The sequence below is a fragment of the Lepisma saccharinum genome, chromosome 5 (assembly GCF_977018435.1).
Source record: "Lepisma saccharinum chromosome 5, izLepSacc3.1, whole genome shotgun sequence".
NCBI lineage: Eukaryota > Metazoa > Arthropoda > Insecta > Zygentoma > Lepismatidae > Lepisma > Lepisma saccharinum.
The window spans coordinates 28152400-28169039 of record NC_139233.1 but is presented as its reverse complement, the minus strand read 5'-3'; the positions used below and the strand labels follow the sequence as shown (position 1 = coordinate 28169039).

At 40.6% G+C, this 16640-nt stretch overlaps 1 protein-coding gene across 3 annotated transcripts in view; it reads right to left on the bottom strand.

The window, feature by feature from the left end:
* Syx7 (syntaxin 7) overlaps positions 1 to 15951 on the bottom strand; it is a 73248-nt gene extending 57297 nt beyond the window's left edge. For 2 of the 3 annotated variants that reach the window (XM_083122379.1, XM_083122381.1), the window contains exons 1-2: positions 15787 to 15948; positions 14883 to 15067 (exon numbers count right to left, since the gene is read on the bottom strand). In XM_083122379.1, the coding sequence (XP_082978505.1) occupies positions 14883 to 14997 (115 nt within the window). In that variant the 5' untranslated portion in view covers positions 14998 to 15067; positions 15787 to 15948. Of the gene's footprint in view, positions 1 to 14882; positions 15068 to 15786 lie in introns of all 3 variants that reach the window. The other variant, XM_083122380.1, reaches the window with a different exon arrangement.
* Between the last annotated feature and the right edge of the window lie 689 nt (positions 15952 to 16640).

The window sequence follows — 16640 nt, the reverse complement described above, 5'->3', positions numbered from 1 at the left end:
AGAGATCACTTTAATATTCAGACAAATCGTGAAAGCCTTCTGTTTCTGTTAAGCTACGTTTCCATTCTGACAAGTTCCAGATCCATGAGGTGCAACATGTGCCGGCGCATGTTGCGCGTCATTTAGTGTACTCGTACTGCTTCCAATTCAAAACTACTTCTTCAAAATACGTCCGCAACAACACTGGAGTGCAGGATCGCAGTGTAGCGTTGTGCAGTGCTTTAGAGTAGTCAGTGTTTCTTCTCTTGTATTGTAATAATTTGGTGGTGATTTAACTTGGGTAAAGATGAACAATAAAGCTATGGCGGGTTTTGTGGTTATGGCAGGCGCGTATCATGAATTTCTATAAAAAAAAAAGAGGCGAAAACAACCTAGATGGTGGATTAGAAGTTTTCTAGCGAAAAGAAATTCGGAAGGAGCATATAACTCGTTGATGAGAGACTTACGTCTTCAAAGTGGATACGAAAACTTTGTAAGAATGACTGCAAGTGATTTTGCATTGTTATTAAATCTTGTTGGACCACAGATTGTAGTCGCGTCGTCTGTTTCTACTCTAGTTCGTATGCCCGTGCCCCAGGAACTTGCTGTAGGCTGTTTCCATTGTCGCCGCGCACGTTGTGCGTCTTAATCGTTTGGGGCAATTTTGTCCCCGGCACTTGCGCCGCGGTATGTTGCAGACAGTTTCCATTTCAACAAATGCTTGGCACATGCAGCGTCGCATGCCGCGTGCAGAGGTGGTCATTTTCGTTCAACCTCCCTCACCCTCACGGCTCGGCTTCGCCCTCACCCTCACACGCCCTCACCCTCACGACTCACCAGTCGCCCTCACCCTCACAGGCCCTCACCCTCACGACTCACCAGTCGCCCTCACCCTCACACGCCCTCACCCTCACGACTCACCAGTCGCCCTCACCCTCACAGGCCCTCACCCTCACGACTCGCCTTTCGCCCTCACCCTCACACACCCTCACCCTCACGACTCGCCTTTCGCCCTCACCCTCACACACCCTCACCCTCACGACTCGACTTGGCCCTCACCCTCACACGCCCTCACGATTAGCCTTTCACCCTCACCCTCACACGCCCTCACCCTCACGGATCGATCTCGCCCTCATCCTCACAAGTCTTCGGAGGGTGAGGGTGAGTTCTGCCCTCATGAGGGTCGCCCTCCGGAGGGTGACCACGCGTGTCATGTTGCGCGGTAAAATTTGTGGTAATAGAAACGAGACTTTACATAGTTCTTTTATCGGTCAACTACAGTGCGGGGAAGAAACAATTCATGCTATTTCCTAACTACGTCTGTTACCAGTAGCTCCATTGCCCCTGACTGAAGTACGAGAAAAATGGGTAACAAAAACAAAAATACAACATTTGACGAACTGCAGTTATTTATTTTTACCTAACCAAAGGGTGCAGGTACAGGGAAATTGAAAATGTTAAGTACATGTAAGAGTACTGTGGGTGACGCAATAAAACGTAATGAAAAGGAAAATGAGGTAGATTCCGTATCTCAGAAAATTCAACCAAGAGAAATAGGAGAACGAAATGAACGAGATTCAGTATGAAAAATCAAGACCCTTTCCTCATCCCCACTCCCTTTCCAAACCAAGAGCTCCGAAAGCAGCTGTGCAACTTGGAGCAGGCACTGGGACTGCTGTACGGTTCAGTAGCGTTTCGTCCGAAAGCGAAATTCCTAGAAAAATGCTACAGTTCGTCCGCGACGGTTTAATGAGTTGTGTTTCGTCCGAGCCTGGCTGATGATGAGTCACACCTTGACTAACCGGTGGCAGCGGTGGAATTGGTGACTAGGATACCTCAGTTAACAACTTTTAAAACTACATTGCATAGACAGCGGAGTGCAGCGCAGGGAGTGCAGACTCGGTCAAATCGTCGAGAGAGGGGTCCCGGGTTCGATACCCGGTGGAGGCACAAGTGGTTCGGATCCCACTTTAAATTGTAGGTCCAGTCCTGATTAGCCTTACTGTGCATAAAGGGGACTTAAAACAACAAATAAAATCGTTGAGACGAAGTGAACTTGGATCCAGAAATTTTAGTCATGGCAGTCAACACTACTACTTCTAAGCAGCTCCCATAAGTGACTGAGGTTAGAAAGAAAGTTTGTCTTGTTTTAAGTTTACTTGTATGCACAGATAGGCTAATTGGGAGTGGGCCTACAGTTTAAAGTGGAATTCGAATCACTGTGCCTCCACCAGGAATCGAACCCGGCTAGAATGCAAGTGGTTTCTCATACTCAGATGGGAAGTTGTTTATGTTATTGTTTCACATAATTTGTAGGTAGTCACACGTGGTCTGAGAAACAGAAAAGTCACACATAGCCTACGCATAATTCTCTCGAGGCAGTTTGTTGCAAGAACCTTGCTTGCAGGCCACGGACAATAACTTTCATGGGTAAAAAAGTGTAGCTTTCCTGACGAAGTGTTCTCGGCTTGCGAGCCAGCTTAAATCGGCGTTAGCGTCCAATGTTTCGAGCGCATACATTGGAGCATCCTGTTTAGAGGAATGTACGCGCTCCAAACGTTGGACGCTAACGCCGATATAACCTGGCTCGCAAGCCGAGAACACTGTTCGAATCTCCACAGGCATATAATAAAAATGTAGTATCGTACCCAAATGACACATCTGGCGTAATACCTAACGTGCCAAATTTTGGAAAATAGGAGCTGAAAGCGTGTGTGAGAACCAGAGCGACTTAACTCTAATTTATCAAATTAATAGGAGAGGAAATAATGTATTCTTAGGAATATGACTCTTAAACGTGACTCCGCCTTACAGATAAGCATTAGAAGTGGAAAATGTCGATTTACTCCAAATACTCTTCAGAGGATTATTTTTTCACGAAACTGAAAACAGCATTTTTGTAGTTACGTCCCTCTGATTCCCGTAGGACGATAGGTGAAATACATTTCATGAGCGATGTTTGAAAGAAGTTGTGTTAAGATGTCAAACATGTAGCCGACAGCCATGCTGTATGAAGAAAGCATATAGGATAAGCTCCAATCACACTTAATCTAGGCTCACAACGAAGATAGCGGCTGAGTGACCTAGCGTAATGAAAGGCAAAGAAAACAGTTAATCATTGGAAGAAACAATTAGTTTCATGTTTAAGATCATTCTATCAATTAATGCAGTTAATTCTATCAATTAATGCAGTTGCTTATAAAAATAAAAAATGGTCCAAAATGCTTCAAAGTAATTGAAAATATGAGGCATTGCGGATACGAAGGGCGAACTCAACAAAGTGCATTGTGATGGAAATGCGTTTCAAGTTGCCAGGCACAGTGCAAACTCCATAAAATCTTTGAAAATCACGCATGAAACATTCCGATCTACTGTTACCAAGTTTTTGTGGAGCTCGAACTGTGCCTGACAACTTGAAACGCATTTCCCTCACAATGCACTTTGTTGAGTTTTTTCCAAAGAGGGGCAAGCAAGGTAGTTTTTCCGGGGGGGGGGCAAACAAGGTGCATAACAGTGTTGTCTCCTCAAAAAACATTGCTTTAATTTGAAGTTATCATATTCATCTTATTTGAAAATAAGATCCTTAGGAAAATATTTGGACCTAAAAGGGATGAGGAGACAATTAGAATAATTAAATCAAGAAGACTTAGGTGGGCAGGCCATGTGGCACGAATGGGAGAGGAAAGAGGAGTTTACAGGATTCTTGTTGGGAAACCTGATGGTAAGAGAACTTTAGGAAGGCCAAGACGAAGATGGAGGGACAACGTTGAGATAGACTTAAAGGAAATCGGTAGGGATGGAAAAGAGTATATAGAACTTGCTCAAGATAGGGACAGATGGAAGGCCTGTGTTGCTGCAGCCATGAACCTTCGGGTTTAAGAAGGCTAGAGAGTTAGTTAGTTAGCTAGTTATGTTCATGCAATAATTAACATATATTATTGCAGCTGAAATGGAATTGTGTGATATATACATAGTTTTTGGTTGACTTTCATTTTCCAGGTGGGTCGTGCACCCCCCCCCCTCCCTTGCCTCTCTTTCGGACTTCCATGCAAAGGTTCTATTTTTATTTCGCGTCTACCACTTTCGGTTAATCGCGATGATAAAGGATGTGATAGGTGATGGAAGTGGTATAAAGACAATGACCCAACCCATACATATTTTCTAGTCCAGGCTCTAATCCGACATTAGACTTCGCAGTTTATTACGCTAACCAATTTGCCACGGGATCGGCTTCTTCGTGTTTGTCTGCTCATCAAATGATTAATTAGTTATTCAAACTATATAGGTAGGAAAGCTATTTAAAATAACGAAACAGAAAAATAAATCCACTTGACGTCTTGTAGCACTATCATTAACCTACAATTTCATGCTCACAAATCCACACAGAAAACTTCTTGTGGCATTAGTTTTACGGAATGGCCTTGGGGAATAAACATCGCCCATTTCCTGGTTCAGCTCGAAACAATTCAGGTGCCTTATCGAAGCTGCTCTTGAGCACGCAGGGTTTCTAACCTACTTCGCCGTAATTCAGTTGTTGTATCTTGATTAATATGCTGTATTGTAGAGTCAACCGCAGATTAAATAGGAGAAAAAAGATTTTCCCGACGGAAAATAAGTTGGTAATGCTGCAAACACCGAGGCATTCTTGATAAGACGCTTGAAGAGCGTCGAGCAAACTTTCCTGAAAAAGCACAACCCCAGTATCGAAGGTCATGCTACACGTGGATTGGCAACTTTCGGGATCATGCTGTCTGTCTACACAATTCTACCCAAATACCTGTTTGAAAATGAATCTTCTGTTCGCATTTTATTTTTCAAATGTAGTTCTGACATTGTAATCATTTTGCAATTATTTTTATTTGTTCTTATTTTGCTTCGCTTTTATGTCACTTTTATAATTAATCGAAACTATGAAGATGGATGATAATTAGATTAAATTAATTAAGAGACACCTAACAAAGATATTTACAGACCAGGACTCGAACCCGGAACCTAAAGCGGATAGGTTGTGGGGAAAACCGTCAATAACTCCCGCCACGAACTTACTTATAATTTTTGTAATTTCTCACAAGTATTTTTTGTTCTGTTCATGCATAATACCTGCTTTCGGAAACTTAATTTATAAGTGACACACTTCGTTCGGTAGGGACAAGCCACGTATTGTTTGAATGGAGGGACACATCTCGTTCATATACTACTAGATACAATCATGGACTATACTTGAAATGGCCTCCCCGATGGCGCAGTGGTAGCGTCGTCGCCTTGTAATGAAGGGGTCCCGGGTTCGATACCCGGTGGAGACACAAGTGATTGGGATTTTAATTTAAACTGTAGGTCCAGTTCCGATTAGCCTAACTGTGCATAAAGTGGACTCAAATTAATCAATCATATATGATAGAAGTTACGAAAAATATAAAAGATAAAAATTTTAGAAGAGATACTGTGAGCAAGTCGAGTTGGAGAGAGATTGTCTTTTGTATTTTGTCTTTGTTAAATGTATTTCATGTAGTTTATATAACATGAAGTTATAAGTTGTTTTGTTCGTTAACGTTTGGCTTAATTGAAGATTATTACAATATACTTGAAATGTGACGTGCTAAACACTACTTTCGGCGATCAGTTGGACATGGCAATTTTGATATACAAGTTGCATTTTCTCTACTTAGATTCATTATGTCCAAATTTTATCCTAATATATAATCTCCCAACAACGCAAAATGTTTTAATTGACTCGAATTCACAATGACTCATATACAGTGTGTTTATAAATGAACGGTGGGGTTTCAAAAATTAATGATACATCTATTTATTACCTTACACGGGCAAAACGTACACCGTAAGCAGCAGCAACTGTCCAAGTTTATATAACTTTATTTATATTTGTATAAAGATAGAAATCAAGAGGGGGCAATTGCCCCTCTGTGCCTCCTTGCAGGTGCTCTTGACCGTCTGGAAGAAATAGTGCACGACAGACGTGAAAACTAAATCCATCTTCAGTATCCCTTTGTCTTGCTACTCTTAGATTCTGCAACCTTTCTTTCTATAGTCCAATGTTTGCCTTCCTTACCTCCTAGAATTGATTTCCGTACAAGTTTGAGGGCTAATCTCCCCTGCCCCCTGTGGTTGCGCCACTGCACCTTCTTCCGCCGTTGTTGCTTTGTGAACTTTCATCGGCTTCGTAATACTTCATTTTCTTCAAGAGCATAATATCGTTTAATCCGGCGATAAGATTCCTCAAGAGTAGTCTATGACTACTCATTTCTACACTAGTTGGAAGCTTTATTCAATTTCGAGCCAAAAATGTAATTTTCAAATCAGGATTGTTAAACGTCCACGAACCCATAAATTCTAATGGGTTCTATTGGGTTCCGCAACAAGACCGGAACCTTTTTTATCGCACAGTTTTAATTCGGTCCAAGTTGCGTATTCTTTCATTTCAATATGGAACTTAGACAGTCTTTAAATTGATCCGGAAAGAAGGTCCCTGTGCCGTATTTCAATTGATCCGGAGAAAAGGTTCCTGGAACGAATTGAAATACCTTAAACATAAAAAGGCTCTTTACGGTCCAGATCCATTTATGCTTGCTAATATTCCCTGCTGAACCGGAATTGAAATGATTTAAAATTCCTGACACTTTAACAACCCTGGTTGAAATTCATTTTTTTACAAACAACCATATTTTTAACGGCTATTTCACATTAATCCCATACGATATACTGAGTTATTTTTCGCAATGTTCAAAAGAAAGGTAAGAGATTTGGGCTATTCCTTTTTCTTCCTTGATGTTTAATAGATTATATTTGTCACGCGCCTATAACGTTACCAGCTAACATTTGTGAATTGTTCTTTCCTTGTAACGTTAACATCTACCATACTAAATTTATTTACGTTCCTTATGCAGATGGTATGTACCCAACTGCATTTTGTTCCGTTCCGCTACAGTGGTTTACATTTTGTTACATTCCTATGTAACGTTAATTCACCATATTGCCTTTCACTTCGTTCCGTTACGGAGGACTGCATTCATTACGTTCCTATGTACCGTTATTTACTACCATGTTGCATTTCGTTACGTTTTTTTGTAACGCTAGTATATACCATATTGCATTTCGTTACTACGTTCATTGTAACGGTAGTATATACCATATTGCATATTACGTTATGTTCCAATGTGCTCATTTCGTTCCGTTCCTTTATAACGTTAACATCTACCACAATACATTTTGTTACGTTCCTTGTAACGTCAGTCTATAACATATTGCATTTCGTTACGTTACATGGGTACCAGCAGTGGAACCATACTCTTCCTCCTACAAAATGGAACGTACCGTGTAACGCAAATTGGGTACGTTACGACTCCCTGGTTCTAAGCGGTGTCAAACTAATGTGCCTTGAGAACTCATCTTGAATGACCAAACAGTACTTGTATCTCCCCTTCGTACTTGTAGGCAGTGGTCCAAAAATGTCCAGAAACACTTTGTATCCAGGAGCAGTAGATTTCCTCGAGTTCATAAATCCCATCTTTCTGCTGTTGTCAGGATTATACTGAAGACAAGTGATACAACTTTTGCAATAGTTACTGACATCTTTGACTACTCCGTCCCAAGTATAATTCTCTAGGACCTTAAACAATGTCTTTCCATGTCCTAAGTGCGCAGATAATAAATCATCATGCGAAGATTTAAGTACTTCATTCTTTAACTTCTCTGGTACCCACAGCTTCAATCTGGAGCTAAACGGTGGATAAAGTCCAGTGTTTTCGTCAACGAAACGGTAAAGCAGTCCATCATCGTCGAGACAGGAATGTTGCAGATAAAAGTCAAATTTTCTCTTCTCTCGACAATCCTTTATTTCAACTTCTTCTCCATTTAAACATCCAATTAATTTCGACAAGTAAGGATCACTCTGTTGTCCTCTTTTCCACATTTCTTTATCGTTAAGATCTACGGGCGGCGAAGTTTCTTTCTGTCCGTCCGTCCGTCTTCCGCTTACAGTGTTGCCAGCTGCATCTGTAAACATCGCTTCCGTTTTCCTTTTCTGTTTCCGGTCGAATTTCTGACACACTTTGCCTTCGACTTTAGGAATCTCGTGGTGTTCCATTATCGTCCCATCAGGCATCTCTAATCTGAAATATCCATCAGGCTTGATATCCTCTATCGGATAATTCTCTTCTGCATCCGAAGATCCAATGTAATTCTCCCTCTCAGAGAATCCCGCTTCGATCCTCGACAAGTAGTCAACCGCTGTGTTATTTCTACCGGCAATGTATTTTACTGTAACTGGAAACCTGGTCACCCTGTTTATCATTCTGTTTATGTGGCTCGGAATCTGAGAAGATTTCAAGATATCCACGAGCGCAGAATGGTCAGTGTAAGCTATCACTTCCGGTGCTTGCAGAAAGTAATATTCAAATTTCTCCAGGCCCATGGTCAACGCAAATAACTCTTTCGCTGTGACAGAATAAGAACGCTGAGTGTCAGACAGCTTCTTACTCCCAAATGCAACAGTCTGCAATTTTCTCGTTTTGTCGTCCTCCTGAGCGACGATATAGCCAAGCGCTATGTCAGAGCAGTCTACAAACAAGTAAAACGGTTTCGAAACGTCAGGAATCTTGAGATCAGGACTATTTACAATTGCATCCTTCAACTTCTGCAAACTCTCTTCTTGTTCTTTTCCCCAAGAAAATTTCCTATTTCCTTGTAACAAGTCCGTGATCGGTTTGGATATCTTTGCTTGGTCCTTTATGAAATCCGACAGAAAATTTAAGAAACCTACAAGTCTCCTAACTTGCTTGATATTTCTCGGGCGCTGCAATTGCTCTGCTTGTTTCCTCTTACTTTCCGCACAAGATATGGTATTTTCTGAAATTGTAAACCCAAGAAAATCTATTTTCTTTCTGAAGAGACGCGACTTTCGATAACTAATCGTCAGTCCTTTGTCTTTCATCTTTCCCAGGACAGAATCCAACACTCTCAGTTGTTCTTCCTCGGTAGCGTTTGCAATCACTACGTCATCATAATAACATATTGCATCAGTTTGATAATGCTCTCCTAGCGTCTTCTGCATCAGTTCCGCAAGGTGAAAAGGTCCACTACGACAGCCATAAAATAACCTTTTGTATCTAAACGTTCCCATTTCTGTCAAGAAACCTGCATATTTTCTTGTATCTTCAGAAATCTGCATATTTACAAATGCAAACGGAATATCCAGAACTGTAAATATAGTTCCCCCAGAAAGCTTACATATTGTCGACCTAATATCCGGTATTTCTCTACGTCTAGCCTCCAATCTCTTATTCAAGCCTTTGCTGTCGATGATCACTTTACATGTGTTATCTCTCTTCACATGAAGAATAGGCGGCGAAAGGTAATCTGTATCACCCCTTTCAATGATCCCGTCTTCAAGCATCTGCTCAATTGCCTGATTCATTAATTTCCTCTTTTGCTCAGAAAGTGGCCTAGGTTTCGCTCGGAACGGCTTCTCGTTATTCACATCCAAACGAACCTCGTAATCCTTTGCTAATCCCGGTTTATCTTGAAAAACATCAATATGCCTTCTCAGTATGGCAATCAATTTCGGCTTGTTTTCCTCTGAGATATCGGTACCCTCCATCAGCATGGCAATCCTTCTCTCTTCGTCAACCCCCACCTCTTTGATGTCGCTGCTACGTGTCTCCGCTCCGCAGGCAGAAACGTTCTCTCGGACTCCTTCGACTCCATCCGTGGTCGAACCCAGTCCCCTAGAACCAACAGCATCAACGCTGTCACGTGTCGGCGGCGAATCAAAAGGCACGATTTTCGAAAGATCAGGCTCAATTGCCCACCCGTTACGATGAATCATGGGTACAAGTCCCAGCTTAGCCATCAATGTCCTTCCCATTAACATTTCATGATTAGCATTAGATAACACAAATATCTGATCCCGAGCCTTGTGTCCGTGAAACTTAATATTCACGTAAGCACTCCCCAGAGATTCCACATTTCCTTCCGCAAGTATTACTTTTGTTTTGCAACCCTTCAATTTTACTCCATTTGTCTTCATCTTCTCGAAGACCTCCAAAGACACAAGTTATTGGACGACGCCGTATCAATACATGCGTGTACTTCCACATTAGCCACGTTGCATAAAACTATAGGTTCCCTTACGTCTTTTACATTTACATTGTGAGGTGAAAAATTTTCCTTCCGCGTAAAATTTGCAGTTTCCACGCCACGAACTTGACAAATTCGTGGCGACTCTACGAGTTTTTTGTTACTTGCTTCCCACGTTCATTAATCTTGTTTTCCCTACGGTGATTTGAAGCTCTGCAACCTTTCTGTCCACAAGTGTAGCATAATTTATTTCTCTGGCAATCTTCCTTCGAAAAGCGGTTCTGTTTGTTTTCATCCCTCACCGCAAGCCGCGAGGGTGGAGGGCGTGAAACCACATGTTCAGCCCTCAAGCGCTCGACTTTCGGGCGGTCAAAACCAATGCTCACAGGGTCCAAGAAAATATCAGATTTCTTTCTCCCCCTCTCCTCTTCGCATTCCTGATTAACGGACTTTCTCAGCGCCAAGTTACGAATTTCGTCTTCAGAAACGAAAGACTTGAATCTCTGCCTTTCCAAAAACTCCGCCTGCAATTCTAGCGAGTACTCGCTCAATTCTCTCATAGAAGTGAATGTCTTGTTGTACAAATAATCCCTAAATACCGGATTGCAGTGCGATTTCACAAAGTCAATTCTCTCCTGTGCAGAAGCCGACTTCTTTATCCTACTAAAATGCCTGTCAACTTTGCGAACGTATTCCGCCAATCCCTCGTTAGCAAGTTGAAACCTCTGAGACAAAAATATCTCTGCTTCTCTCTGATAATCCAATCCGTGAAAAGCCTGCAAGAATTTATGCCTGAAATGTGAAAAATCACCGAACGGTTCCGTGAACAAAAACCACTCCCTCGCTTCATTTCGCAATGAAAGAGGAATAAACTGCTTCAGAAGATCATCTTCAGAAATTTTCAGCGTTCTCGCGTAATCTTGAATCCTATCCAGATACGAAAAAGCATCTTCCTTCCCTACATTTCCCTCAAATGTCGGAAGCGGCAAACGAATTTCCTCCATTGTCACTCTTGGAACGCACCTTTGTTCCTCAACAACAGAGAGTTCTAATGCGGTCGGGCTGGACCTACTCGAGTTACCAAGCGACATTCTTGTAACTTCCCCTTTTCTGTTTCGCAAGATCATCGGTTCGATCCTCGTCCGTTTCTCTCTAACTTTCAAAGCAAAAATCTAGTTCAATATCCTGCGACAAGACCTCAAATAACTAAGTTCAATCGCGGACAGAGCCCCCAAATAAATAAGTTAAATCCCGGACGAGCCCCCAAATAAATATGTTACTATCCTGCCCCCCACACTTTACCTCCGCACTCGAGGTTCGGTGCACTTCGTACTCGGCTCAGATTTGTCTAGGGGTATCTTTCTTTGTACGACAATGCACGTGGGTTGCTACAAGTCAACATAATTATATAATTAACTACAAGAGACAACGGAAAACCTTTTGCGAAACCTTTATGATCAGGGGGATAAATTACCTTGTCCAGCTTTTGTGAAATTAAAGACGGAAATTTTGGATAATTTCTATAGTTTAATTAACGTAAAATTTAAAGTATATACATGTCATATCCGAACGTTCATTTCTCTAATTATTTATCGGGCCAAAACTCTAATTTTGATGTTGGAATCTCTATTGTTTGTACCTGGATGCTTTACATTTCATGAATTACATCTGAAGTACGCTTGTCACAAGGTAGACTCGCGTTACTCCAAGAAACGTCTTAACAGGCGCTAGGCCGCCCGACGTGTACATTTCTCAACCTCCACGGTGACAAGGCACTAGGCTGCCCGGCGCACCGTAATTACTTCAAAATAACATCCAGTACAAACTACCTTTTTACCTGTAAACTGGACACCAAGGCACTAGCTTGCCCGGCAATCCAATTTCTTACAGCATCCGTTTCGGGAGACCTGTCCTCCGGTCCTAGCTAACCGAAGCAAAAACAGCCTCTCCCTTCCAAGTCTCAGTTCCAACAGCCGACCTCCCCTACTCTCATCTGGGAGTTTATATACGTTTGGTTGGCGTCTGTTGCCAACCGCCCTTCTTTCAAAATTTTTAATCTTTAACAGCTAAACTGCCCGCCTTTCTTTTGAACGCTCGAAACACGAAGAAAGAAGAGAGAGCTACATGGTATTTATACATGGAATAATATGAACCTAAAAATGCATAATAAATTGATTTACACTAATAACACATATATATGTTTATACACGTAATTACCCAATTAATTAACATATGAATAAATATTTAAATACGGAAAAAAACACTGTTGCCCTGACACGGGGGCAGGGTAACAAGGGTAACCCCTGTTGCAACTTGTGCTAAAAAAACAAAGGTTTCCTTCAGCGTGTTTCGAAATTCCATATTCACAATGCAGATTCAACAACCAGTCTTCCCCTCTCCCTACGCCCCACCTCTTGCTTGCGCCCTCACGGAAAACTTTCATTTTGACATCGGATACTGATAAACAAGCTTCCTTCGAATGCAGTTAACAGGAGGGAGTGAAAAGCATTGCTTTAGAACAACAAAGCCAGTCTTCCTTTGTCGGCAAAAATTTGACTTTGAAAAGAGATGCACCTTTTCCCCTCCATTTTCATGAAGACAAAAAAAATGCAAAAAAACATTTCTGTTAAATACATGTGTTAGGAACAATATTAAAAAAATAGAAATTCTAGCCAAAAATAGAAAAGTTATAACGTAAAAACTATGACCATGACACAGCATCTCGATCGAGATGCTTGGTACCGGGAGGTTTACATTTGGGTATCTCGATCGAGACGCTTGGGTCCCAAAAGGTTAAACCTACTTTATATTTGTCAACAAATGTTATTGATTTGGTGTCTTAAGTCCACTTTATGCACAGTAAGGCTAATCGGGACTGGAATCCGAACCGCTATGTGCCTCCAATATTTGTCAACAAGTCCAGACATGACTACTCTATGTGATTATGGCATAGTATTATTATATTTATTAAATGTCTAGGGTGCATATTGATTAATGTATACAGTTAAAAAATACATTGTTGGAACTGGGGCATTGACTGCTTTTAAAAAATAATTTACTGGGCCACGGTAATCACTGCTCTACACAAAGTTTCATTGCAATCAGATGCCTCAAATGAGCTCCAGAGAGCTCCGAGAAGGGGAACTTTGCAGTTCAAGAAGATTCAACGAATCCACAGTTGTCAGGCCTCACTCAGTCCATGTTTCTCACTCTAATGGAACAAAATAATGACATAAAGAACTACGTGCATTATGTTCAGTGAGGAACAAAACTGTTTTATCCATGTATTATTCAATTCTAAAAATGATTTTAAGTTCAGATTTAACAAATGCCTGCCTGATGCTTTAAACATTAATTTGATCAGTTAGCATGCACCATGTGACTATACACCTCACATTACACCAATCCAGAAGGTGGTGCAAACATTGCAGACATATTCACGGTAACAGTTTCATATTGGCACAACATATTTCTTCATTTTTACAGAAGAAACTACTTACGGAAATGAGTTTCTGTAGCATTTTCAAAGTTCGTGCAACTTTTTTCTTTCATTTTGGAATCAATTTCACCGGGAATACACGTATTTTCCAAGAGAAATATCTCTCCGATGCACAATTGCCGTTGCTTTCATCTCCTTCCTATACGTGAACCGGATGTAACCCCCTGTCAGTGTTTCCAACCACGCCATTGTTTCGCAAGAAGATGTAAAATCGAAATATACATTCCTGATATTACTACGACCCCAAATTTTAACTATGTTTGCCTAACCTAACCATGCTGTGAATGGTTTGTAGGGCATTTTTCGGTTAAGAAGGTTGGAAACACTGCACATGCACTGATGATCCACAACGCTAGTCAAGCTGTACCCGCAAGCAAAAAAGGAAAAACAATAATTACTCGTAATGTGAAAATTTGAAACTATTATCGTGAAAAAAGCATAATTCCACCTTGAAGAATATTTTGCAAAGCAGAATACGTAAGTAGCGTTGTCGATGATCAGTGGTTACGCAGTGTTGCAACCTCCTTCATCGAAAAATACCTAGTTTCATGTTACTGATTTTGTATTTTTTTCCAGGTTCGAAAACCCCACGAACCATGCACGGATAGCCTAATGAACCATTCATGGATAGCCCCACGAACCATTCACGGATAGCCTCACGAACCATTTCCGGTAAGGTTAGGTAGGGTCACGTATAGGTTACAATAGTTAAAAATTGGTTTCAAAAAATATGCGTAGCCCAACACACCATTCTTGCATAGCCCCACGAACCATTGACACATAGCCCCACAAACCATTTGTAGAAACGTACCTTCTTCAGTTACAAAAACGTCTGGCCGGGATTACGTCATCACACACACACCTGGAAGTAAATGGATGCAAGAGCTTTCGTGCATCGGTCACACATTTATATCGAAAAATAGATGATTTACCAGCAAAATTCAATGAACCATGTGAGAAAACACTTCCCCGAACCTCCACAATTATAAATAAACTGCATTCGGTAAGTAATTTCTCCTGTAAAATTGAAAAAATACGTTTTGCGGATACGAAAATTTTACCAAAAAAGTGTTGTGTGTCATGTGTTTTAAACACTTTGTTTAAAACATGCCAAGCTTGCTCGAAAGTCACCATGTCAAGCATTTTTAACTGTGGAAAATGTTATGGAAGAAAGAAAGCCTACAAATACTTCAGTGTGTGTGTGCAACTGTAGAGCATAATTATAATGCTAAGAGCACCAAATCTGACCTGCCAAACTTTTTCACACAAGCCTATATATAACGCTTACACTTTAAGTTGTGTTACTACATACCATTTTGTGAAATCTTCTGTATGTTGGTGCCGATTGTCTGAGCAAGTCTCTCAAAGTCTTTCTCTCTCCCAGGGCCTCCATTGTGGTATGATGAGAAATTGTATCCTGGTTCCATCGTTCACTCTCTACGTTCTCTCTCAGGGTCAGGACTAAGAGTTCAAAAATATTCCACTGGTGTTGTTCCCCTACAAATAATATGCAGTTGTAACAATATTTTATCTTTCAACAACACAGAATGAGTTTTGTCCGAAAATGATACACGAAAAAGTTGCTCCTATGTGTTGATATTATCTTTATGTTTTAGCTTAAGTGGCCAACATTTATACTAGAATTATAACTAAAGGTTGTTTTTTTTTTTTTATCTGGGCATGAAACATATTGTGTACTGAAAATGCTGAAGTTTGAAATAATATCGATCACTATATTAAAGAATGTTATGTATAGATGTACTCTTACTTGTGAAATGTAAATTTGATGCAGTATTTTTAATACAATTGATTTACGGAATGTATGTACATAATTATATACTTCTACGTACACAGACTCTTCTAATATATATGCAAAGACAAAATTATGGTCTGATAAGCACAGTAAACAGAAGGACAATAATATTTATATAAATTGATTTTGTTTATTGTGAAAATAGTGGCACCGTAGTGCTACGTTAATAAGTAGTATAGCTGTCACCAAACAAGCTTCATTGGTATCCTCAGAACGCCGCTCTACTTCAAAGCAGACTATTTGGTTCCGACCTTAATATTTAGTTCCTAACTCAATGCAAATATTCAGTTTTACGTGTAAATAACAATCAAGAACTAAAATAGATCACTATGTGATCGAAACTTCTCTTTATACAAGACATTCAACTTCTGTCTATCCAAGAGAAGTAGAATATATTACATACCTTTATCAGAAGCAGATATCACACAGAACTTCACAAAAACTGTGTATTTTCAAATCCCGTCATATTCTGAAATGCATGACATTTATTAGATATTTAGGCACTTACACACAGATGCAAAATAACATTAGTCACAGTTTACTGTAGGTCTCCTACGAACTTCCGGTTCGTCACATAGGTCACATGACAAACTACCTGTACAGTGCGCAATGCCATATGAAAGAAGCACATTGTGGGTGTGGTTCCACACATTCTCGATCTTGTTCATGGCCATTAATGTGTAATAATTTAATAAATATAAATAATAATGATAATCTATCAATACCATACCACCCTCTCCCCAGCGGCTGGGTGGGCCCGAAAGCCAATTATAAAAGCAATTTTAAAAACTACATCCTGAGAAAATGAAATCTGCAATTTTTCGCGTTTCTCCGCGTTAAATTTAAGGGAAAACCACACTTCCAAAGTTGCGAGGCTAGCGTTGCGCTGAAAAACACGCCCCGCCATGTTAATACGTCACTACTCAGAGAGAGCTCGTCTGCTTCGAGCGTCCAGTTTACTGGGGGTAGCCCACGGAGAGCCAACGTGTACCTATGTACCTTGAACGTGTACAGCAGTTTTGCAAATCTGTGTAGAGTTAAGTAATGGAAGGGAAAGCTATGCTTTATAATGGTCATTCTTCTATTAAATATCCCTGCTGCTCACGTGAAAGATAAACGGAAGAGTTCTGCTGCGTGCGTGTTTTCATCAAGTCACGAGAAAACTATTGCTTGTAAAATTGGTTACTGACCAAGTTTTCAAAAACTTATATTTATCGAAATTTACCATAAACCATGTAGTGCAAAAAAAGAATTTTC